Genomic DNA, 18,713 nt, shown 5'->3' with positions numbered 1-18,713 from the left:
GGGCCCTTAGACGGGGTCAGGAGTGCAAGTTGGCATGAGGCTGACCCAGTCCTGAGGTAGGGTGTGGACAGGATGGTGGCCGTTTAGGGGCAGGGGCGCGGGGGGAGTGCGGATCTGGGCCTCCGCCCTCCGGGTTCTGACTTTGAGCAGCAGCTGGCCCGCCCCCTTTGCCTGGGACTGGGCATGTGTGGAGGGGGCAGCCCAGGGGCCGCAGAGCAAGTGTGACACTTCCCATGTGTGGGTCCAGCACCCAGCACCAGGCTCGGACGGCTCATCTAACATGGTCTTTTTAATGGGCAGCTCCGGGCACCGGGTGGGGCAGCAAACTGGGCTGAAAGTCCTTCAGGATGGGGGCGGGGGGCCGAGGGGCAGGCCCCTCACTCCCAGCCTGGGGAGGGGGAGGGTGGCACGCGGCTCAGGGGTGTGGGGACAGCCTCCCTCTGGTCTTGCCCCTCTTGGTGTTGCAGCTCCAGCCGGGGAGGGGCCTGGGGCTGGCTGGTGCGGGAGCTGGTGGCCCCTGCCCACACTCCTTCTGACCTCGCAGAAGCACCCCCAGGGCCGGCCGGTGGTCCCCCTGCAGTTGGGGACAGAAATGAGTTAAGAGTTGGCTTCTGGGCCTGGCCTGACGGTGGCCAGCCTGCGGGGTGTGACGGGGGAGGGGGCGGCTGGCGTGCCAGGGGCAGGCTGCGGGGTCTGTGAGGGGAACAAGGCCGCAGTGCCCCGCAGGGGTGCCATGCTGGGGGAGGGGAGCGTGGAACAGCGGCGCCCCTGCCAGAGGTCCCCGGGAGTGCGGGCACACAGAGGCCCACTGAGGGGAGGACTGCAGCCCCGTCCAGGACAGGGACCCTCGGCCAGGTAGAGGCCACGGCACAGATGGCCGCTGGCCAGGCCACACCGGTGAGGGCGGCCCCTGCGCAGGCGCCTCCCCGCTGCCCCGGGAGCCGGGCTCACCGCGCCGGGCGGCAGCAGCGTCACGGCCTGCAGGCTCACGCCGTCCGCGCCTGCGCCTCTCAGCTGCGCCACCACCTCCGCGTGCTTCCACCACTTGCACGGCCGCCCGTTCAGGGACACGATGTAGTCACCCTCCCGCAGGCCAGCCGCCTGCAGGGACGAGGGGGTGGTCCTGAGTCCCCTGTGGGCGCCTGCTACCCCTGGCCACAGTCCCACCTGCCCCCTTCAACCCGGCGACCCGGCGACCCTACCGCGGCCGGGCCCCCAGGAATGACGGCGGCGATGAGGACAGGCGCGTCCCCCCGAAGCGTGAGGCCAAAGCCGGCCTCTCCCGGGGCCACCTGCACGGGCCCCACCAGCCGCCAGCGGTTCTTGGCTGAAAACACGGACGGGGGCCCCTGGGGGTGGAGTGAAGGGGTGTCAGAGGCTCGGCCGGCCACCATGGCACCCCTCTCCCCAATCTCTACGTCTTGGGTCAAAAACTGGGTGTGGCAGAGGGGCGGGGCCCCCATCACAGCTTATCCAGGGCCCCTCCGCCAGGGCAGGGAGCACTGGGCGGCCTTGCTGAGGTGCAGAGGGGTGCCCGAGCAGGGGTGCTCACCAGCCGGTGGAAGATATCTGTCACCTTCACCCTGGAGAAGCTGGGCGCCCTGATCTCTGGCTTCTGCTGTGTTTCAGCTGCAATGACAAAGGTGACGGGAAAACAACCAGGCCGCGGCTCAGGGACCCTCAGCCCCAGGGTCCAGCCTGCTCTACACACTGGCTGCTCAGCAGCCCCAGGGGGCTCCTGGGAGTCTCCGCTCTCCTGTAAAGCAGGAGCCGCTGGGGCGGGGCTGGCCTGTGGGTCTGTCTCCCAGGCCACTGCTCGCGGCCTCCCTGGGGCGGGGGTCCGCTTCGGGGACAGCGGGGTGTGTGCCCGCGTGCGCCCCTCCGAAGGCCCACCGCTCGCATGGACCCTGGAGGTGGACTGGCTTCAACGGCAGCCACAGGCCTCGGGCCACTGATGTCCGTGGCCGGCACACCCGTCCCGAGGGGCTGGGCTGCTCACGCGGGATGTCGGGGGCTTCCGCGGTCTCCAGGAAGTCGTCCTCACGGTCGAGCTCCGAGTACCTGGCCAGCGAGCGCCGCAGGGCCTGGGCCAGCGCGGCCTGCAGCAGGTCCACCCTCCGCAGGGCGCGGCCCGGGGCGTGCAGCCGCAGGGCCTCCTCCTGGCCCAGGATGGCGCGCTTCAGGTGGGCCTTGCCTGCGCGGGACACAGCCGGCACATGCTCCGTGGGGCCCACCTGGCCCAGGCCAGAGCCCCGCCTGCCCCACCCCTGGACGCAGTAGGAGGAGGGAAGCTGAGGGCTTCTGGGACCATCTCGAGGGCCCACTGGCTGCTCCCGGAGGAGCTGCCCGGTGCAGAGGACCAGGCCGGGGAAGAGCCGCCGCCCACCTGCCCCCTCCTGCCCAGGCTCCCGCCCCCCCTCCCCGCCCTGGCCCTGCCTGGGACTCAGCCGCCAAGGGGACATCGGGAGGCAAGGTGGCAGGGTGTCAAGTCGCCAGACACCAGACATGCCCGGAAGAGGTGACTCATGAAGGAGGGGTCGCTTGTCCCCCTCGGCGGGCCCCAGCCCCCTCCTCGCCAGGCCGCCTCACCCAGCATCCTGCGCCTCTCCTGCTCTTGAGGTGGTGCGGCACCTGGGGGCCCAGACGTGGCCGGGAGCCCGAGGACGGCCTGGGGGGTCGCTGGGCAGTCCGCCTCGGCCGCTGGTGGGGATCAGAGACGGCCGTGAGCCCCTCCGCACCGGGCCCCTGCCGGCACCCGTGCGAGGGGCGGGGGGCACTCACGGGGGCTGTCGCAGAGCGCCGCGGCCGCGTGGTAGTGGGCCAGGGCGCGGAAGAACTCGGCCTTGACGCGCACCAGGGTGGTCCAGGCGAAGGGCACGTAGTCGCGGATGGAAGGCTGGGCGGTGCTCTGGTGCGCCAGCCTGTACTCGGCTGCCACCTGCCAGAGCACGGGTGGGGCGCGGGGGGCTCCCTGCTCAGTGGTCCGTCCTCTCCCTGCCCCAACCAGAAACCCAGTGGCCCTGCCCCACACAATGAGCTGAGCCAGGCTCAGGAACCTGGGCCCCAGGGGCAAGGACTCAGGACCCCCGGGTCCTGAGCAGCTTCAAAGACCAGGGCGACAGCTGGCTTTGGGAACAAACAGGAGACTCAGCACCTGCACCCTGCCCGTCCCTGCCCGGACCCCTGATGCAGGCCCTCCTGCTCACCGGGCCACCGTGGCCCGGCCAGGTCTCCTGTCCTCACCTGTGCAGCCTCCCGAGCCAGGGAACCCTGGGGGGCCTTGGGGGATGGCAGCAAGAGGCCCTCAAAGATGCACTCTTGGGCCTGGGCAGTCATGAGTCGTTCCAGCATGGAGAGCGAGGCCGGGCTCATGTCGGGGCTGGGCGCTCGGGCAAAGTTCTCCCTCAGGAGGCTGAAGGCCCCTGCGGAGGGGCGCTCACAGCGCGAGGACAGGGCTGCCCCCCCGGCCCCCCCCGGGAAGACCCATGCATCTGCTCTGCCCCCCACACTGGGGGGCTATCCTGTCTACTCTCCCCCCACCCCAGAAAACTGCGGCCGTGGGGCTGGGCTCCCCTCACCAGCAGCCCTCTGAAAAGCCTCAGTGGCGCGCCCGGTGCCCTCGGGGCAGGAGCGGTCCTGGCGAGCCCCTATCTGGGTGTAGAGGGCCCCGATGTTGAAGAGCACACTGCCCTTCTCGAAGGCCAGTGCCCGTTGCTGGGCTGGGACCCCCGTGAGCGAGTCATACCTGTGGGTGGGTGAGTCTGCGTGGAGTTCCCACACAAGCACCCGGGAGTCACAGCAAGGGCTTCGGGGAGCAGTCTGTGGAGGCCAGTGACCCCGCCCCCCCGCAACCTACCACTGGAAGAGCAGCCCCAGGCTCCTGGTCGGGGCGACGAAGCGTGCATCCAGGAGGCAGAGCTGGTTGTAGTAGGCCATGAGCAGCTCCAGGCCCGCCTCGCTGCGGCTGGGGGTCCGAATGGCCTGCGGGGCAGGCACCAGCTGGGGCTTGGCACCCTAGACCCCTGTCCCACAGCACACACTGCACCCCGGGACCCCCTTGGCTGCCCCAGCCCAATGGGAGTACCCCAGGGTCTAGGGGTGGACAGGCACACCCGCCCTGTCTGGCGCTCTCATGGACCACGCATGCCATCCCCAGGACACTGTGAACACCGGGGAGAGGCCCAGGCAGGCTCCCTGGGGAGGGGACAGGCAGAGGGCAGCCACTCCCAGGGGGCCAGCAGCATCTGATGAGGACAGAACTTCGGCCACCTGTGTGCCCTACCTGTGTTTGTGCTAATGCACACTCGGGGTGTGCTGGTCTCCCGACTGTCCCCAGGGCTGCCCCTGGCGGGGACTCCTGCATGAACCTGTCTACACTGAGCTCCCTCCCTCTGTCCCTCACTGAACCTGTGTTTTCCCTTGTGAACCGGGGTGGCCGGTCTCTGGGGGGTCCTGGCCAGGGAGCGGGCAGGAGGGGCCCACTCACCTGCCGCAGGTCCTCCAGCTCCCTGATTTCCGCTTCATACGAGGCACTGTCCTCCCCGAAGTGCGCAGAGATCAGCTCCTACTTGGGGGAGGGGCAGGTGCGGGCCTTCCCTGCTCACCCGGCCTGACGAGGCGGTGGGTGGTGGAGGCCCCGGGGCCCCTGGAGAGGGGCTGAGGACTGGTGTGTATGCGGTGGCAGGTCCCCTCTTCTGGTCTTGGGGACCCTCCCCCGTAGCTACGGGGCTCGGGGACTTGGTGCTGCTTCTGCTCAGAGCCCTTCCTGTGAAGCAGGTGCTCTCCTGCCGCTTGGCAGGCAAGGGCACTGAGCCCAGGAGCTGGGCCCCTCACCGTGCTGCCTGCTGGGCAGCCTAGATCACCAGCCCCTGGGAGGACCCTGGGAACCAGCAGGTTTTCACAGCAGAGGCTCTGACCAGAGGGGGCAGCCCCCCGCCAGTGCTGACCCTCAGAGTGAGAGTCGGGAACCGTGTGGCCAACCGCGGCCTTTCAGCAGCATGCGAGGCTCTGCCGCATCGGCCCCGTGGCGGGCCTACTCCTGCAGCCTGGGCAGGCTTGGCAGCTGCAGTCCAACCCCCTCCTCGGGGCCTGTTTCCTCATCTGTCCCGCGTGATGGCTGGACCAGGAAGCTTTGGCGACCCCTTCAGACCCCAGGGCAGGGCCGTGTCCCACCAGACCCCAGGGCTCCAGGTCAGCGCTTACCCTCAGGGGTGTGGACCAATCCAGCTCCTTGGTCTCCTTCAGCCCCAGGGGGATCATAGGGACAGTGACACCTTCACTGGAACCAGAACCATTGACCCCAGACTCTAAGGCTGGACCCTGCTGTCCCCAGTGGCCATTCCCTACATCTCCAGGCACTGGTAACCCTTCTTTCCTGATTCTGATACGTGTCTTGCACACACACACCGCACAGCACGCAGATGCTGCCCTGGATGGTGTCTTGCACATGTGCCCCACATCCTCCTGCACGTACACACCTGCCGGAGGGAGCATGCACCCCTCAGGCCGGTCTCTTCACTGCCCGCACACACAGCCCCGCCCACAGGTGCGCACACACGCACCCCTCGGGCCGGTCCGCCTCCGCACTGCCCCCACACACAGCCCCACCCTCAGGTGCACGAGCGCGCACACACACACACACACACGCACCCCTCTGGCTGGTCCGCCTCCGCACTGCCATTGAGTTCCTCCAGCTCCTCCTTCAGCAGCTGCAGGCTGGAATTGACGTTGCTCAGCTCCAGGGCCACTGTCTCCCTGACCCAGGCATTGCTGGTGGCTCTGGGGGAGGCCAGACTGAGCTGAAGCCCCACTCTGCCGCCGGGCCACGCGCCCCTGGGCCTCCCTGCAGCCCCTCCCCAGCCTGTGCTCATAGGCCCAGCCCCCTTGGGTGGGGCACTGTGGGGTCCAGGGTCCACCAGATGACCCCTCTTCTCTGAGCCTCCCTGTAGTCTGTGCAGGCTCCTGTCCATCACGCGTGTACATGGTGACTCTGGCCCAGGGCACAGGCTCTCGCCTCCCACCACCTCTCTCCTTGGATGCAGGCACTGGTGTGCCTTCCACAGCGACACAAAACCAACTTTCCCGGGGGGGGGGGGGCGGGTGTCAGCCCCTCTCTGTGCCTCTATCTGCGCACCGGACAGACGGGGCCTGGGTCCCCAGGGAGGCCAGGCTGAGATCAGGGATGGGGTAGACAGGGATACAGGGCGGCTAGGGCCCCTTGGCCCAGCAGAGCCGCATCCTGGATGCAGTCGGACAGCTCTGTGCACACTGACTGGGGCTCTGGCAGGCCAGCCCATCTTCCTGGGCCACCAGCCAGGCAGTGGGCTCGCGGAGACATGTGTGAGGGTCTGAGAGGAGGTGCAGCTCACTGTTCTAAGTAAGAGACAGCTCTTCAGCCTGGAGGACGCTTTCCTGGGTGCTCAGTCTCGGGACACCTGTCACAGTTCAGCCCAACCGGTGGCTCTACTGAGAAAGCCCTCTGGTCACCAGAGAAAGCAGAGGGCACTGCACACAGGCTCCCTCCAGCCCTGCACGGCACTTGGCTGGCCCGGAGGTGACCCTGCCAGGGAAGTCCAGCAAGGTTGGGGCCCGGGTTGTCTGGGAGGGTTCCATTTGAGCAGCACGGCTGCCCCAGACCCCGGGGAGCCCAGCCCCTCCTCCTGGAAGCCTGCAATGGCCATAGTCACTGGCCCACACGTGCGTCTCCTGAACCAGACCACAGGGTCAGGCGGCTGCCTGGGTCACTGCCTTGCTCCCATAACCCCACACAGGCTGGGGTCTAGGGGGCCTCAGGGGACAGCAGCACCACTGCCCCAAGGGACGGGGCGGCGGCCGGCCTCACCTGTACAGGTTCTCAGCGCCCGTCCGCATCCGCAGCTCCTTGTTGATCTGCTGGTGGACCTGGGCCCTGCGGCTCTGCAGGCGGCCACGCGGTGTCTGTGCCAGGGGGTCACAGGCCTGTGGAGAGGCCGAGGGTCACAGAGGCCAACAGCTCACGAATGCCAGACGGCTCCCGCAGGTGGGGAAGGGGGTGGGGCACAGGTGCAGCCCAAGCCAGCTCCCCAGGCACGCCTAGTTGAGGTAGGATGCCGGGAAGGAGGGGCGTGGCGGCGGTCAGGGCTGGCAGCGCACAGCGGTCGGGGGAAGGGCTGGCACTCGGGCCCCAGGAAGCAGCTGGGCCGATTCTGTGCAGACAGCACCAGTGTGACGGGGCTCTGGGAGCCTCTGGCGGGAGGTGGCCAAAGGCTGAGCACATATCCTTCTGCACTTTTGAACTTCATTCCATCACCCCCATAATCCCCTCTACCCACACGTTTCTAGCATGAGTTCTAGCACGGTTGGGGGGATGACTCGTCCTGGCTCCTGCCAAGGTGCTAATGGAAAGGGGCCTGCTTACGGGGTGCTGGAGGCTGGCTTTCCAGCCTACCTTGCTCCTGTGGTCCTTGGCCCACGTGGACCCTGGGATACATGTCTTGATTCGTGATACGAAGGTGTCACCCAAGCTGGCTGTTTACATGCGGGGTCCCTTTGGGCAAATGCCAAACCACAGACCCAGGGTCGCCCAGCTCACAGGCAGCAGGCCAGCCTCCCCACTGCCCACTGGCCCTTTAGCCACGGTTTCTCATTACACGGGACAATCCTGCCACCTGCCCGTGTGGAGCCCCCAAGCAGAGAGCCGTGCAGCAGCAGAAGGTAGAGATGGGGGTTCCCAGTCAGAGTCATGCTGCGGCCAGGTGACCAGAGACTCAGGCAGGGAAGCTGAGGGGCTTCGGCGGCAGCCAGGACGGGGGGCTGGAACAGCCTTCTGGGCCGCAGTGGGACCATGCAGCCATGGCCACCATGCCTCCTCCTGGCCATTTAGGGCCTTCGTCTACGACAGTCACCAGCCCTGGAGTCAGGAGGAACTTCCCAGAATGCACCTTCCCTGGGTAACATCCCCACAGTTGGTCACATGGCCTGAATAGAGTGGCGGTGAGGACAGTGCCTCCAGGTCACTGCCCTGACGGCAGGGACAGGGCTTTATTCAGGTGGTGCTGAGGTCAGGCCCCTTGCAGTGTCCACTGTCTTCCACATATTTGAGGAAATGTGGCCTGTTTTCTTTGATATACACCCCCTGCTGGCAGGCAGGGGCAGTTTCAGACCTTTTGGGGGTTACATCTTGTCCCAGGCCCTTGAGGGCACCCTAAAGGAGGCCTCACACCTTCCCAAGTGGAAGGCTCCTGGTGCACAGCCACCTCAGATTATGACTCAACACCCCCACACCTCCCAGACTCCAGCATGGTCAAGAGAGAAGAGAGATCAATCAGGGAGGACCTCCCAGAGGCAGAGGCATCGTCCTGCGAGGCCACCTAGTGATCCTCAGGTAACTGGGAAGAGGAGGCTTGTCCCACCTGAACATCAAGAGAAAGAACACTGGATGTGGAGGGCTTCCTGCTCGGGGCCCTTGGGCACGACCCTCATCTGTACATCTCGGGGTGCCAAGAGGGAAAAAGACAAAACATGGCCCTCCTCTCTCTGCTCTGCTGTTAGCTGTCTTCCTGGCCTGTGCCTCTTCTCCATGCCTGCCCCCCCCCCCCCCGCCCCCGCAAGCCCGCTCTGTGCAGGAGGGAATGAGCCAAGGAGGTGGGCCGTCTCCCCTCCAGGAGGCCTGAAGACCTGGAGAGGGAGGAGCGGACCACAGCCAAAGCTACATCCCGCCCCTTCTGAAGCAAATCTCCAGCAGGTTCTAGAGGTTCTGGGCCAGCAGCCATGTCCATCTATCCGGGGATGGGGGTGTCCGCGTGCTGGGCAGAGGCCACCAGCTCAGGAGGGCTGTCCTCATCCACACCCCTCGTCTGCTCCCCAGTATTGAGTGCTCCTGGTGAGATGTACCGAAAGGGGGGAGGGGATGCAGCCTCCGAGCCCTGCAGCACCTGCACGGACCTGGTCTCGACACTGGACGGCCTGTGGGTGATGCCCAGGGAACACCGAGGTGCCAGGCTGCAGAGAGGGGCAGCCTGAGTGCCCCCTCCTTCCCAGCACAGACTCCGCAGGGGTCCACTTCCCACCCCTCTCCAGAGCTTCCCCACTACTCCTGGAAACGGTCCTGGTCCAGAGTCAGTGCCCCAGGGTTAGGGACCTCAAAGGGGGAGGAGGTGTGTGGGAAGTGAGGAAATGGACAAACAGTCCATCGGTGAAGTCCTCCAGCCATTTCCTGTCCCTGGGAGACTCCAGCTGCCTACCGCTGGAAGTGGCATCAGATAACAGAGCTAGGGGCCCAGGGCAAAGCTGTGCAGTCCTGGGAGAGGGAGGGAAAGGCTAGGAATGGAGGAATGATGGGACTAGCACAAGGGCCACGGGCTGTCACAGACTGGAACCCAACACCTGAGGTGGAAGGGGACCCCGGAGTGTCCACCAGAGCGTGGCAGAAAAAGCTGAGCTGGACTTGCGCTCCCATCCTTTGCCGGGCGGCACAGGAGCCCAGCTCTGGCAGGTAACACGCGCGGGCTCGGCCTCTCCCGAGCCTCAGTTTCCCCAGAGGTAAGCCCAGATGGCCTCTAGGGGCTAGTGAAGTGGGTTGCTGCCAGAAGTCTTGCAGCGCGCTCAGACCTGAGAAGCCGACTTGGGAGCAGGCGGCAGGTGGCGGGCAAAAGCGGACCGGGGGTCCGGGACCCCTCCTCCCGGCGACCCTCGTCCCCGCGGACGCGCCCACCTTGCGAACGCTGCCGGCGGCTTGCCCGCGCGCGCTCTCCTCTTCGGAGCCCGGGCCGTCCGGCCTCTCCTCGGGGATCATCGCCGCTCGCCGCTCGGGCCTTGACCGCCTGGAACCCGAGGCCGGGACAGGTCCCTCCGGGGCGCCGCGCAGTGTCCCCCACTGTTCCCTCCTCGCGGGTGGCGGGCGCGGACCGGGCGTGCGAAACTTCCCTCTGCCCAATCAGCGGCCGCGACGACTCCAACGAACAGCAGCGTCAGCCAACCAGAGAGGGAAGAAGGCGGGCTCCCGACGACCGGGCCCCGCCCACGCGACCTCGGAGTCCCGGGGGAATGCGGTCGCCTCTGGCAACCGCCCAGCCGGACGCCGCGCGGCCCGGCGGGGCGCAGACTGCGCATGCGCCGGGGTCTCCGCCCACCGAGCGGAAAAGTTAGGGAAAAAGGAAAAAAAGCAACACCCAATAGCGTCCAGTCCGACCTCCCGGGAGCCTGCGTGCTCGGTTCCTGGCCGACTGCACAGCTTTGCACGGCGCCGGTTCGTCCCGCCCCCAAGGCACCAGCCGCCCTCTGAGGAGCCTGCCCGAAACGTTAAAACGTTGGCCGTGGAGTGTTCAGCGGGTTCGCTGGAGCGAGCGCCGCCGCGGGGCCTCCAGCGTGCCCGCCTTCCTCTCGCTCGGGGACGCAGGCGCGGCCTGGGAGCCCGGGAGCCGTCTGGGCCGCCCGCCGGCGCGACTCGCTGCCAGAACCTGCCTTCGAAACTCTCCCCGGAGCCCGGTCCCCGCACCTGCCCCCACGACCGCCGGCTGCAAACGCCTGGAAGCAGCTGGCCTCCTGGACCAGCCTGGCCCGCAGGTCTGGCGTGCTTCCGGCGCCTGCGCTCCCTGCAGGCCTGTCCGAGCGGCGCTCCTCCACGCGGGGCCCTGCATAGCCTACCTGGCACCCCGGTCACTGTGGAACCCATTCAGAGTTCCCGTGAGACGCCCCTCACCTAAAGACACCCCCTTTGTATCGGCAGGGACACCGTGCCTAAGCAGGAACCACGCCAGTGTCCCTCGAGGCCCTCCTTCCAGCCCGGGTTCCCGCTGGGCCTCGGTGCTGAGCCGCAGGCTCCGTCTCCCCCCACACGCGACACCCTGTGAGCCAGGCCTCTTGCCCTGCCCTGGCCATCTCCCGCAACAGCAGCAACAAAACAAGGCGGGCGGTACCTCGAGGGAACACGAAAAGTAATCCTAGAATGACCTGACTCAGCTGGGCATTCTTTCTCACAGACATAATAATGCATCTTGGCCCCGGGCATTATTACTTGATTCTATTTGGAGAAGAGGGGTGAAGGGGGAGGAAGCCAGGCCAAATGGAGGACAAGAGAGAGAGAGACGTCCACACTTCATCCTCCTAAGTGCGGGAGTTACGCCTACATCAGGTAATAGCGCCCCGGAAGCCGAAGCGTGTTGTTGGCAACCGTGGGATTCAGGACGGAATCCTGGACTCCCAGAGCCACCGGGGCCTCCCGAGAGGGAGCAGGGCGCCGGAGGCTGCGGCCGCCCCGCACTTCTGGCAGACCCACGCGCGTGGCGAAACTGCGCCTTCAGTAGCAAAGCCTTCCCGAAGCTCGGGTTCTCGAGGTGCCTGCTTACCAAGTGGCAACCGAGAGCGTCCCAAGAACCACCACCACTTGGAATTGAAGAGCCGTTTGTAAACAAGGTCTGAATAGAACGTTAAAGCACAAGTTGCACATGACCTACAAAGTAACTACAAGGAAATCGCGTTACAGAAAATGTATGGGACTCATACATTTATGATGAAATCCTGCAGCCTTAGATGAGTTGATTGCCTGCGCACAGGTGTGTGTATGTGTGTGTAGATACACAATTCTAAGTAAAAGTTATGAAATAAATTAACCAAGTCAAAAGACAGTATATAGAGAAAATTACTAAAGATTAAAAGGTGACTTCAGTCATATAGCAAAAAAACTGAGTGTTTGGGAAAAAACAAAGTTGATAAATCCTTGAGAGGCCCTATCGGCGAGAAAAGATATTTTATCAACTAGGACCCGCTTTTTTTTTAATGTTTATTTTTGTTTGGGGAGAGAGAGAGAGAGAGAGAGAGCGGGTGAGCACAAACGAGAGAGGAACAGAGAGGGAGACACCAAATCCCAAGCAGGCTCCGGGCTCTGAGCTGTCAGCACAGAGCCTGACATGGGACTTAAATCCTTGAACGGTGAGATTATGACCTGAGCCAAAGTTGGATGCTTAACTGACTGAGCCCCCCAGGCGCCCCTCTAGGATCCACTTCTGACCGCCTGAGATCGGGACACAGCTGTTTGGGTGTGGAGGAGTGAGAAGTTTACTATTTTTCCCCAGAACATCATTCGGAGCCTGCGGGGGAGGCCGTGGGGCGCGGCCACAGGGCCTTCCCTCCCCGGTTCCTGCAGCTGCTTCCAGCCTCACAGCAGAGACCAGTTACTCCTCCTCAGGGCTCATTTCTGTGTGCTAAGGAGGAGAAAGAAGGAAGTGTCAAAGAGGAAAGCAAAAATCCCCCCAATCCCCCTAGAACTTGGTCACACGGCCACACATGGCCACAAGGGAGGCCAGGAGTTCCAGCTGACACATCGCCGTTCCAAACACAGGCAGGCTCTGTCTTTCAGGAGGACAGGAATGGGTTTGGGGTGACCATGAGTAGTGGCTGCCTCAGAGGAAAAACACAAATACTCTTAAGAAAAGAACAGTAACCCAGCCACAGGGGAGATTTTACAAACTTAGAAAACATCATGAATGTAAACTAGAAGACTTGAGAAATGGATGTATCAAGACTTAAATGATCAAAGTTGACCCAAGAGAAGGGAGCAAACAAGAAGAGACCAACAGCCACAGACTATAAACTACTGAAAGGGGACGTGGGCTCCAGCGGCCAGTCTGCAGAAGGCGCAGGCCGCCTGTCAGAGGGCTGCGGGGGTTCCCCCGCTCGGCTTACCAGGCTACAACGGCAGATCTGATGAAAAGAAGGCACACAGCACCCTGGATCAGTTTCACCAACGAGCGCAAGCGGCGACTTTGCTGGTGGCCTGGCCCCATCCACATGCCCCACCTGTCATTACGGAGTCTCCCTCGGCTGGTGTGACCCCCTCCTTAGGGAAGCCACCTGCTCCAGGGAAGGATGGCCAGTCTCAGCCGCAGAAAGTGTAGACCACTGGTGTATAAACACGGGTGCTGGAACCGTGGGGGCGGGGGCACTGTCAGAGGCCGGGGACGTTAAATGCCCTGCCAGGCCTGGGCACACCTGTGCAGATCACTGTCCCGAATGCCAGTCGGACAGTGATCTGCCGAGGTCACCCCCGGCCTTCAACCAGGGGTTGATCTGCACCACAGGCTTAGGATGCAGTTCTGGCCAGTTGGTCAAGAGGAGGTCTTCAGGGTAACCCAGGAGAAGCCCACAGAGAGACCGTGTCTCCCTGCTTCTGGAAGCTGTCATTCCTGGAGGCAACACCCAGAACCAATGCAAGTGGCCATCTCGAGACGGTGGGGGATCCACAGACGTGCTGAGGGCGGCAGAGGACTGGGGCCCTGAGGTCTGGCCTCGGATTCGCTGAAATCGCCAATCTCCTTTCTAATCCAGTCACTGCTTCTGGTATTTGAAGCCACAGCGTCCTAACACAAAACAGATACACACCTTGAATATAAGTACTAGATCAGATCTGGCACGTGCTCATGCAGGATGCTCCCACATTAGGAACCCCCCAGCGAGGCGATCTCACCAACATACGGACAGAAGAAAAGCTCCAGCTGGCCCCTAAAACCTCTGAACAATTCAGCCACTATGCTATAAAAAATCCCAGGTAAAACGGAAATGGAAGGGACTGCCTAAACTTGATCCACAATGTGTCAAATGCAGATGATGAGTACATTGCATACTGAAATCTTAAAACAATTGACATTTAAATCAGGAACAAGATGTGAATGCCTCCGACTACCACTATCCTTCCAAGGCTGAGTTCTTAGTTAGGGAAATAATGCAGAGAAACAAAGTCTTAGAGAAAGGAGACACAGTTGTCTTTATAATCAGAGGCCATGCTTGTATAATTTGAAATACCAAGAAAATCAACTAAAAGAACTACTAAAACTGATCAGTGAATTTGGTAAAGTAGCTAGTTTTGTTTGGAATTTAAGTTTATTTTGAGAGAGCGCAAGTCTCCCCATCCCGAGCCGACTCTGCACTGTCAGCGCGGAGCCTGATGCAGGGCTTGGTCTCACGAACCTTGAGAACATGACCTGAGCCAAAACCAAGAGTCGATGGCTCAACTGACTGAGGCACCGAGGCGCCTGGTAAGGGAGCTAGTTTTAAGCTAACTGTACGGTACAGACTGAATCGTACCCCCGCCATTCATACGTTGCGGCCTGAACCCCAATGTGACAGTGCTTAGAGGCGGGGCTCGGGGGAGGTGACTAGGGCAGGAGAGGCCGCGCCGGCGGGGCCCCCAGTGTCCCGATGAGAAGAGACGCCAGAGTTTGCTCACTTTCTCCGGGAGGCGGGCACGCAGCGAGCCAGCAGCTGTGTGCAGACCTGGGCAAGCCTCGCCCGCAGCCCGGGCCTCAGCCTCCAGAGCCGCGAGAGAGTCGGCTAGGCGCCCAGGTGTGGTACTCTGCTGTAGCAGCCCGAGCGAGGAGGACACTCGAGAAACTTCCTTAAAACACACACACACACACACACACACACACACACACACACACACACAGCTAGAAACAGAAATCAGGAATATTTTCAGTCACAAATGTGACAAGACTATACGATGTCTAGTGATCTATGAGATGTATATAATTTTTACTCAGCAACTTAAAAGCAGACTTCAGTAATGGTTGGACATACTGTGCACCTTGGTGCAAATATGTACTGCTGGAAAAAGGTCCCTCTCCCTGAAGGTGGCCTAGAGATTCAGTGTAAACAAGTAAAGTGCCAACAATGTTAGAAGAAAAGGGAGGGAGTCTGCCTCACACCTGGATACAGATGCCTGGCAGGTACGAGCCCAGTGGACTCTGGACGTGAACATGACCTTCAGACTCTCAGGCCGGGAGGAAAGTCAGGCTCCTTGCCGCGTCTCTGCAAGTCGTAAGAGGCCCAGGCCGCCCAGGGCCCACGGAGCGCAGCGGGAGGTGGAAGGCTGGACCCCCGCGGTGTCCAGCACCTTCCGCACACACGAGCCTGTCTCCTGAGGCCTGGCCGTGGGAAATGCCCTAAGTGAACTCCAAATGCGGTCGGGACGCAGTGCAGAAATATGGTGAAATCGGCTATTCTAGAAAACCCCCCTTTGGCATGGACTGGGCCGCTTTGATGACTGTCTCAGCCCCAGCACTGCTGAAAAGTGTGGGTTTGGGTTTTTTGGTTCAATCATGAATGTCAAACAAGTTGTGGCACTTACGTGACTCTTTCCTGTTCCCAAGTCTCAATTAGGTGGCCGTGATGACGCTGTTTATTTACGTTTGCATTTTTTCAGAACGGGAGGCAGAGGAGTCAGGCTTTGGAGGCGCAGGCTTGGGTCCAGCCGGATAATTTAATTACGCAGGTTACGTGCCCGCGGATGTGGCGATGAGACCCTGGAGTGTGGGTGCGCACCTGTACTTGGAGAGCCCACAACATAAATTGAAAAACAAATAACAGTAAAGCACGAAGAGAACATGATATACTGCTGTGCGCGAGCCACTTGTCTGTGACAAATGGAGTAACAGGCTCCGGGGGACCACAGGAAGCCTTAATCAATGGCAGTAATAGCCCCCGAGGCATCAGCCGTGGGGGGGTCAGGGAGGGAGGCTGGCGGAGAATCAACAGAACGTGAAAAATGAATTGTTTGTAAATACTATCAACAATTCTGTGTCTGTGAGAACGCCATTCATCATGCGGAAACCACCTTTGGTAAAAGATGCACCTGGCTTCCTGGGGAGCCGGTGCCATCAATCCCCTCCGAGTCGTGGGGCCAGCTCGGGGCTGTCAGAGGCCCCAGAGAACAGACACACATATTTATTCTTATTTGAAGACAGGCTGGGAGGCGTTTGGAGGGGCGGGAAGAGCCACTGAGGACTGGCTTGCAGCGGGCACACTATAAAAAGCCCTTTGGGAACCGAGAGAACTCAAAGTTCCCTTCTTCAGGGGGCCTTGGTGAGCAGGGGCTCCGGGGGCACTGAAAGCCCAGCACACTCTAGAATCTTCCCAGGCTAAGTCCTGCTCTTCCCCTCCTGGATATAAAGGTTTTGGGTGTGCCCACAGGGCGGGAGGGAGACGTCTGGCTCTGGGTGAGGAAGGGGCTTGCCTGCTGGCCTCTGGGGAACTGGCACTTTGGGGGACGAGGCCCCAGGAAAGCAGGGGGACAAATTATTGTTCCTATAAACTTGGCAGCGTGGCCTGGCTCCACAGGCATTTCCTGGCCTCTGTGGCGAACTGGGTCCATCCTCTGGACGGCACAAGGCGAGGACCCCCGGCGCTGGCCCCGGCATGGGTGTCAGGAGTCGGCATGTACTGCTCTGACCAGAGGCCGACGCCGGAAGCACCTGTCGGTCTCCCAGCACCGAGCCCTCGCCTTAACCCTCTGCAGGGGACCCTAGCGCTGAAGAGCCACTTGGGCCGCGGGGGGCTCCGGAGGGGCAGAGGGCACGGGGGGGGGGGGGGGGGGGGGGGGGGGGGGGGGGGGGGGCAGGCTGTTGAGCAGGAGCCCGGGGCTGAGGCCGAAGGCAGGGCCCTGTGCTGGCGTTTGCGTCGTGCAGTCACCAGAGAACAGTCCCGGGCAGAGGGCCGGCGGGGTCCCCACCGTGGGCAGGAGGAGGAGGAGCAGCCCGGGGCATCAGGGGCTGAGCCCAAAGAGAGCCAGGGCCCAAAGCCTCGTCTCATGCGGGCTGAGGGAGGAGGCCAGCGGAGAACTTGCCAGGAGACGTCTGTCGGGTGTGGACAAAAGGCTGCTCTGAGCCGGATCAAAAGCGAGCTGAAGGAGAAGTGGACACAGGGACTGAATGCGTGTCTGGGGGGTTCTGCCATAGCGGGAGCACAGGATTGGCGTGACACCCGCTCCTAGGGTCGGGGAGGGCCACGGGGCCGGGTGGCCTGCCACACGAGTGCTAAGAGTCCAACCACAGCACAGAAGGCAGAGGAAAAGGGGGCGCAGGCTTGGCATGCGCGGGGCTGGGGGTGTAGGGGCTCCCTGTGGCCTGTTTCTATGTGTAGCTGACAGAGGGCGCAGGGTCCCCCACCGACAGTGGGCTTGGGCTGGGGACAGAGGAGTGGCAGGAGCGTAGGGCTCTGTGGGTGGGTGGTTTGCAGGGGTGAGAGGCCACAGCGCGCCAAACGGCACCCTGGGTAATGACTATGCCACACTGATAACTCGTGATATGTGGGAGACAAAAACCCTTAATTCCAAAAACCGTGATTCATTTGTGACCTAAGCCAGAAAGATTCACATTCTAGATGTCTACTGTCACTGCCGTATCCCTCACTGTCACATAGCATGGGATATCATTTATAAAATACTTTTGACATCTGCCCAGCCGCCCAAGTGACAACAAGGCCTGTACCCCAAACCTGGGACCACCTACTCACAGCTACTCCCAAAAATATATATCATCAGAAAATACGCATCATTTATTTACCAAGCAAAAAAGGGCATTATTCAGTGAAACCAAAGCTTCCTTCTCCCTGAAAACCTGTTTCTATTTTCCACGTATGACTAATTTTTAATCTCAGTGACTGAGCGGTAATGCCATCGTCACCGATGCTGACAATGGGGTTTTCTAAGAGGCATATGATAGATGTAGCCTCCATGTCTCCCGTTCTGGTTATTGTTCCCGGGCGTTCCGAATAGAACGCGCTCCGCCTGCGTGGGGCCCAGGCAAATCCAGGCGCGGTTGCAGATTAGATGCCATCTTTATGCAAAGCTTCGGCCGCACACACTCGCTGGCGGCGCGAGGCCGGCGACGCGACAGACAGAAGGCGTCGGTCCGGCCATCACTCACCAAAGCACGAAAACCGCTATTTACTTAACGTCCATTTGTTCAGAAGATAGGAAAGCGGCATCTTTAATCATCTCAAACAAAGGCGCTAGAACTTATACAACAATCAAACTGTAACGCAGAAAACCCCGCCCCAGCGGCCTCCGGATGGTTTGCAGGTGGTTTTCCCGGGACGGGGGTCTCAGGGTCCGGCGACGGCCACACCCCGCGCAGCGCCCTCGGCTCCCAGTGTCCACCTCCCTCCATCCTGGGCTGGCCGCCCTGGGTCCGGTCTCCCACGGGACCTCAGCTTCCTGAAGGCGCCCCCACCCCTGCACCCCGCGCGGCCCTTCCCCTGCAGGCACGCACAGGTGCCCGCGCACGCGCACACGCTCCCTCCCGCAGGCACGCCGGAGCACCTTCGCGGGGGCCCCCTGGGCTCTCGGTCTGGTCCTCACGGCAGCCAGCTAGCTCTGGGGGTGCCATCTCCTTCCTCCGCCCCGAGGACCCCGCCCCGATGAGCCCCCAGCCTCGCTGCCTCCGGTCTCCTGTGCTGCTCCCTCTCCTGTGCTTCCCGGCTGCCTCCCAAACCAAGCTTTTGCACAAAGGCTGTGCCCCTGAGGGAACCCACCTCCGCCTTGCATGCCTGGCGCGCGTCACCCATCGTCGGCCCCCTGGCTGTGCCTGTGCTCACAGGTCCCCTCTGGCAGGCGGCCTCCCCACACTCGGTCGACCCCGCCCTGTATGTGGGGCGCTCCCCTCCCCCCACACACCGGGAAGGCGCCCAGCGCCTCGCCCCCGTCACGCGCCCCCCGCACTCCCTGTCACGTGCCCCCGCACCCTGTGGGCCTTGGCCGTTGACAGTGCCTCTGGGAGCTTCTCTACAACACTCTCCCGTTTAGCCTTCGAACGACAAAAGCACTGCGACGTACACGCTCCTGGAGCACCCGAGGCCCAGCGCGTGCTGCCCCCGCCCGCCTCTCCCCGGCCATCAGCCCACGCGCATGCGCCCGCGCCTTCCCAGAGGCCCTTGCGCGGCAGCGCGAGGCGGGGCACGTGGCA

The 18,713-nt window shown here is 62.5% G+C and overlaps 1 protein-coding gene and 1 long non-coding RNA gene across 4 annotated transcripts in view; both read right to left on the bottom strand.

Annotated features, from left to right (window-relative positions):
• Positions 1-269: 269 nt before the first annotated feature.
• Positions 270-9,929, bottom strand: RHPN1 (rhophilin Rho GTPase binding protein 1). Of its 3 annotated transcripts, XM_029923254.1 has the most exons (15): positions 9,692-9,895; positions 6,842-6,957; positions 5,650-5,778; positions 5,203-5,278; positions 4,487-4,564; positions 3,857-3,981; positions 3,579-3,745; positions 3,244-3,422; positions 2,782-2,938; positions 2,590-2,700; positions 2,000-2,194; positions 1,553-1,629; positions 1,203-1,349; positions 952-1,101; positions 270-574 (listed from the first exon to the last, which is right to left on the bottom strand). In XM_029923254.1, the coding sequence occupies exons 1-15, from the start codon at positions 9,770-9,772 to the stop codon at positions 416-418; spliced, it is 1,947 nt and encodes a 648-aa protein (XP_029779114.1). In that variant the 5' UTR covers positions 9,773-9,895; the 3' UTR covers positions 270-415. The 3 variants fall into 3 exon arrangements, with proteins under 3 accessions (XP_029779114.1, XP_029779115.1, XP_029779116.1); XM_029923255.1 differs by lacking the exon at positions 1,203-1,349 and having other exon boundaries at positions 9,692-9,929; XM_029923256.1 differs by lacking the exon at positions 3,579-3,745 and having other exon boundaries at positions 3,244-3,412; positions 9,692-9,892.
• A 1,973-nt stretch (positions 9,930-11,902) lies between these two features.
• LOC115278769 overlaps positions 11,903-18,713 on the bottom strand; it is a 7,355-nt gene continuing 544 nt past the window's right edge. Inside the window, exons 2-3 of the long non-coding RNA XR_003903093.1 lie at positions 15,101-15,294; positions 11,903-13,334 (exon numbers count right to left, since the gene is read on the bottom strand). This is a non-coding gene — a long non-coding RNA (uncharacterized LOC115278769). The remainder of the gene's footprint in view (positions 13,335-15,100; positions 15,295-18,713) is intronic.

This window comes from Suricata suricatta, chromosome 15, assembly GCF_006229205.1.
Source record: "Suricata suricatta isolate VVHF042 chromosome 15, meerkat_22Aug2017_6uvM2_HiC, whole genome shotgun sequence".
Lineage (NCBI taxonomy): Eukaryota > Metazoa > Chordata > Mammalia > Carnivora > Herpestidae > Suricata > Suricata suricatta.
The sequence above is the reverse complement of the archived record's forward strand: the minus strand, read 5'-3'. Positions and strand labels throughout refer to the sequence as shown.

Coding starts and splice junctions, on each gene's coding strand:
- RHPN1 (XM_029923254.1), bottom strand. CDS start 9,772: ATGATCCCCGAGGAGAGGCCGGACGGCCCGGGCTCCGAAGAGGAGAGC. Junction 2,939..3,243: donor TGGCTCGGGAGGCTGCACAG/GTGAGGACAGGA, acceptor GTGCTCTGGCAG/GTGGCAGCCGAGTACAGGCT. Junction 1,350..1,552: donor CAGATATCTTCCACCGGCTG/GTGAGCACCCCT, acceptor CTCCACCCCCAG/GGGCCCCCGTCCGTGTTTTC.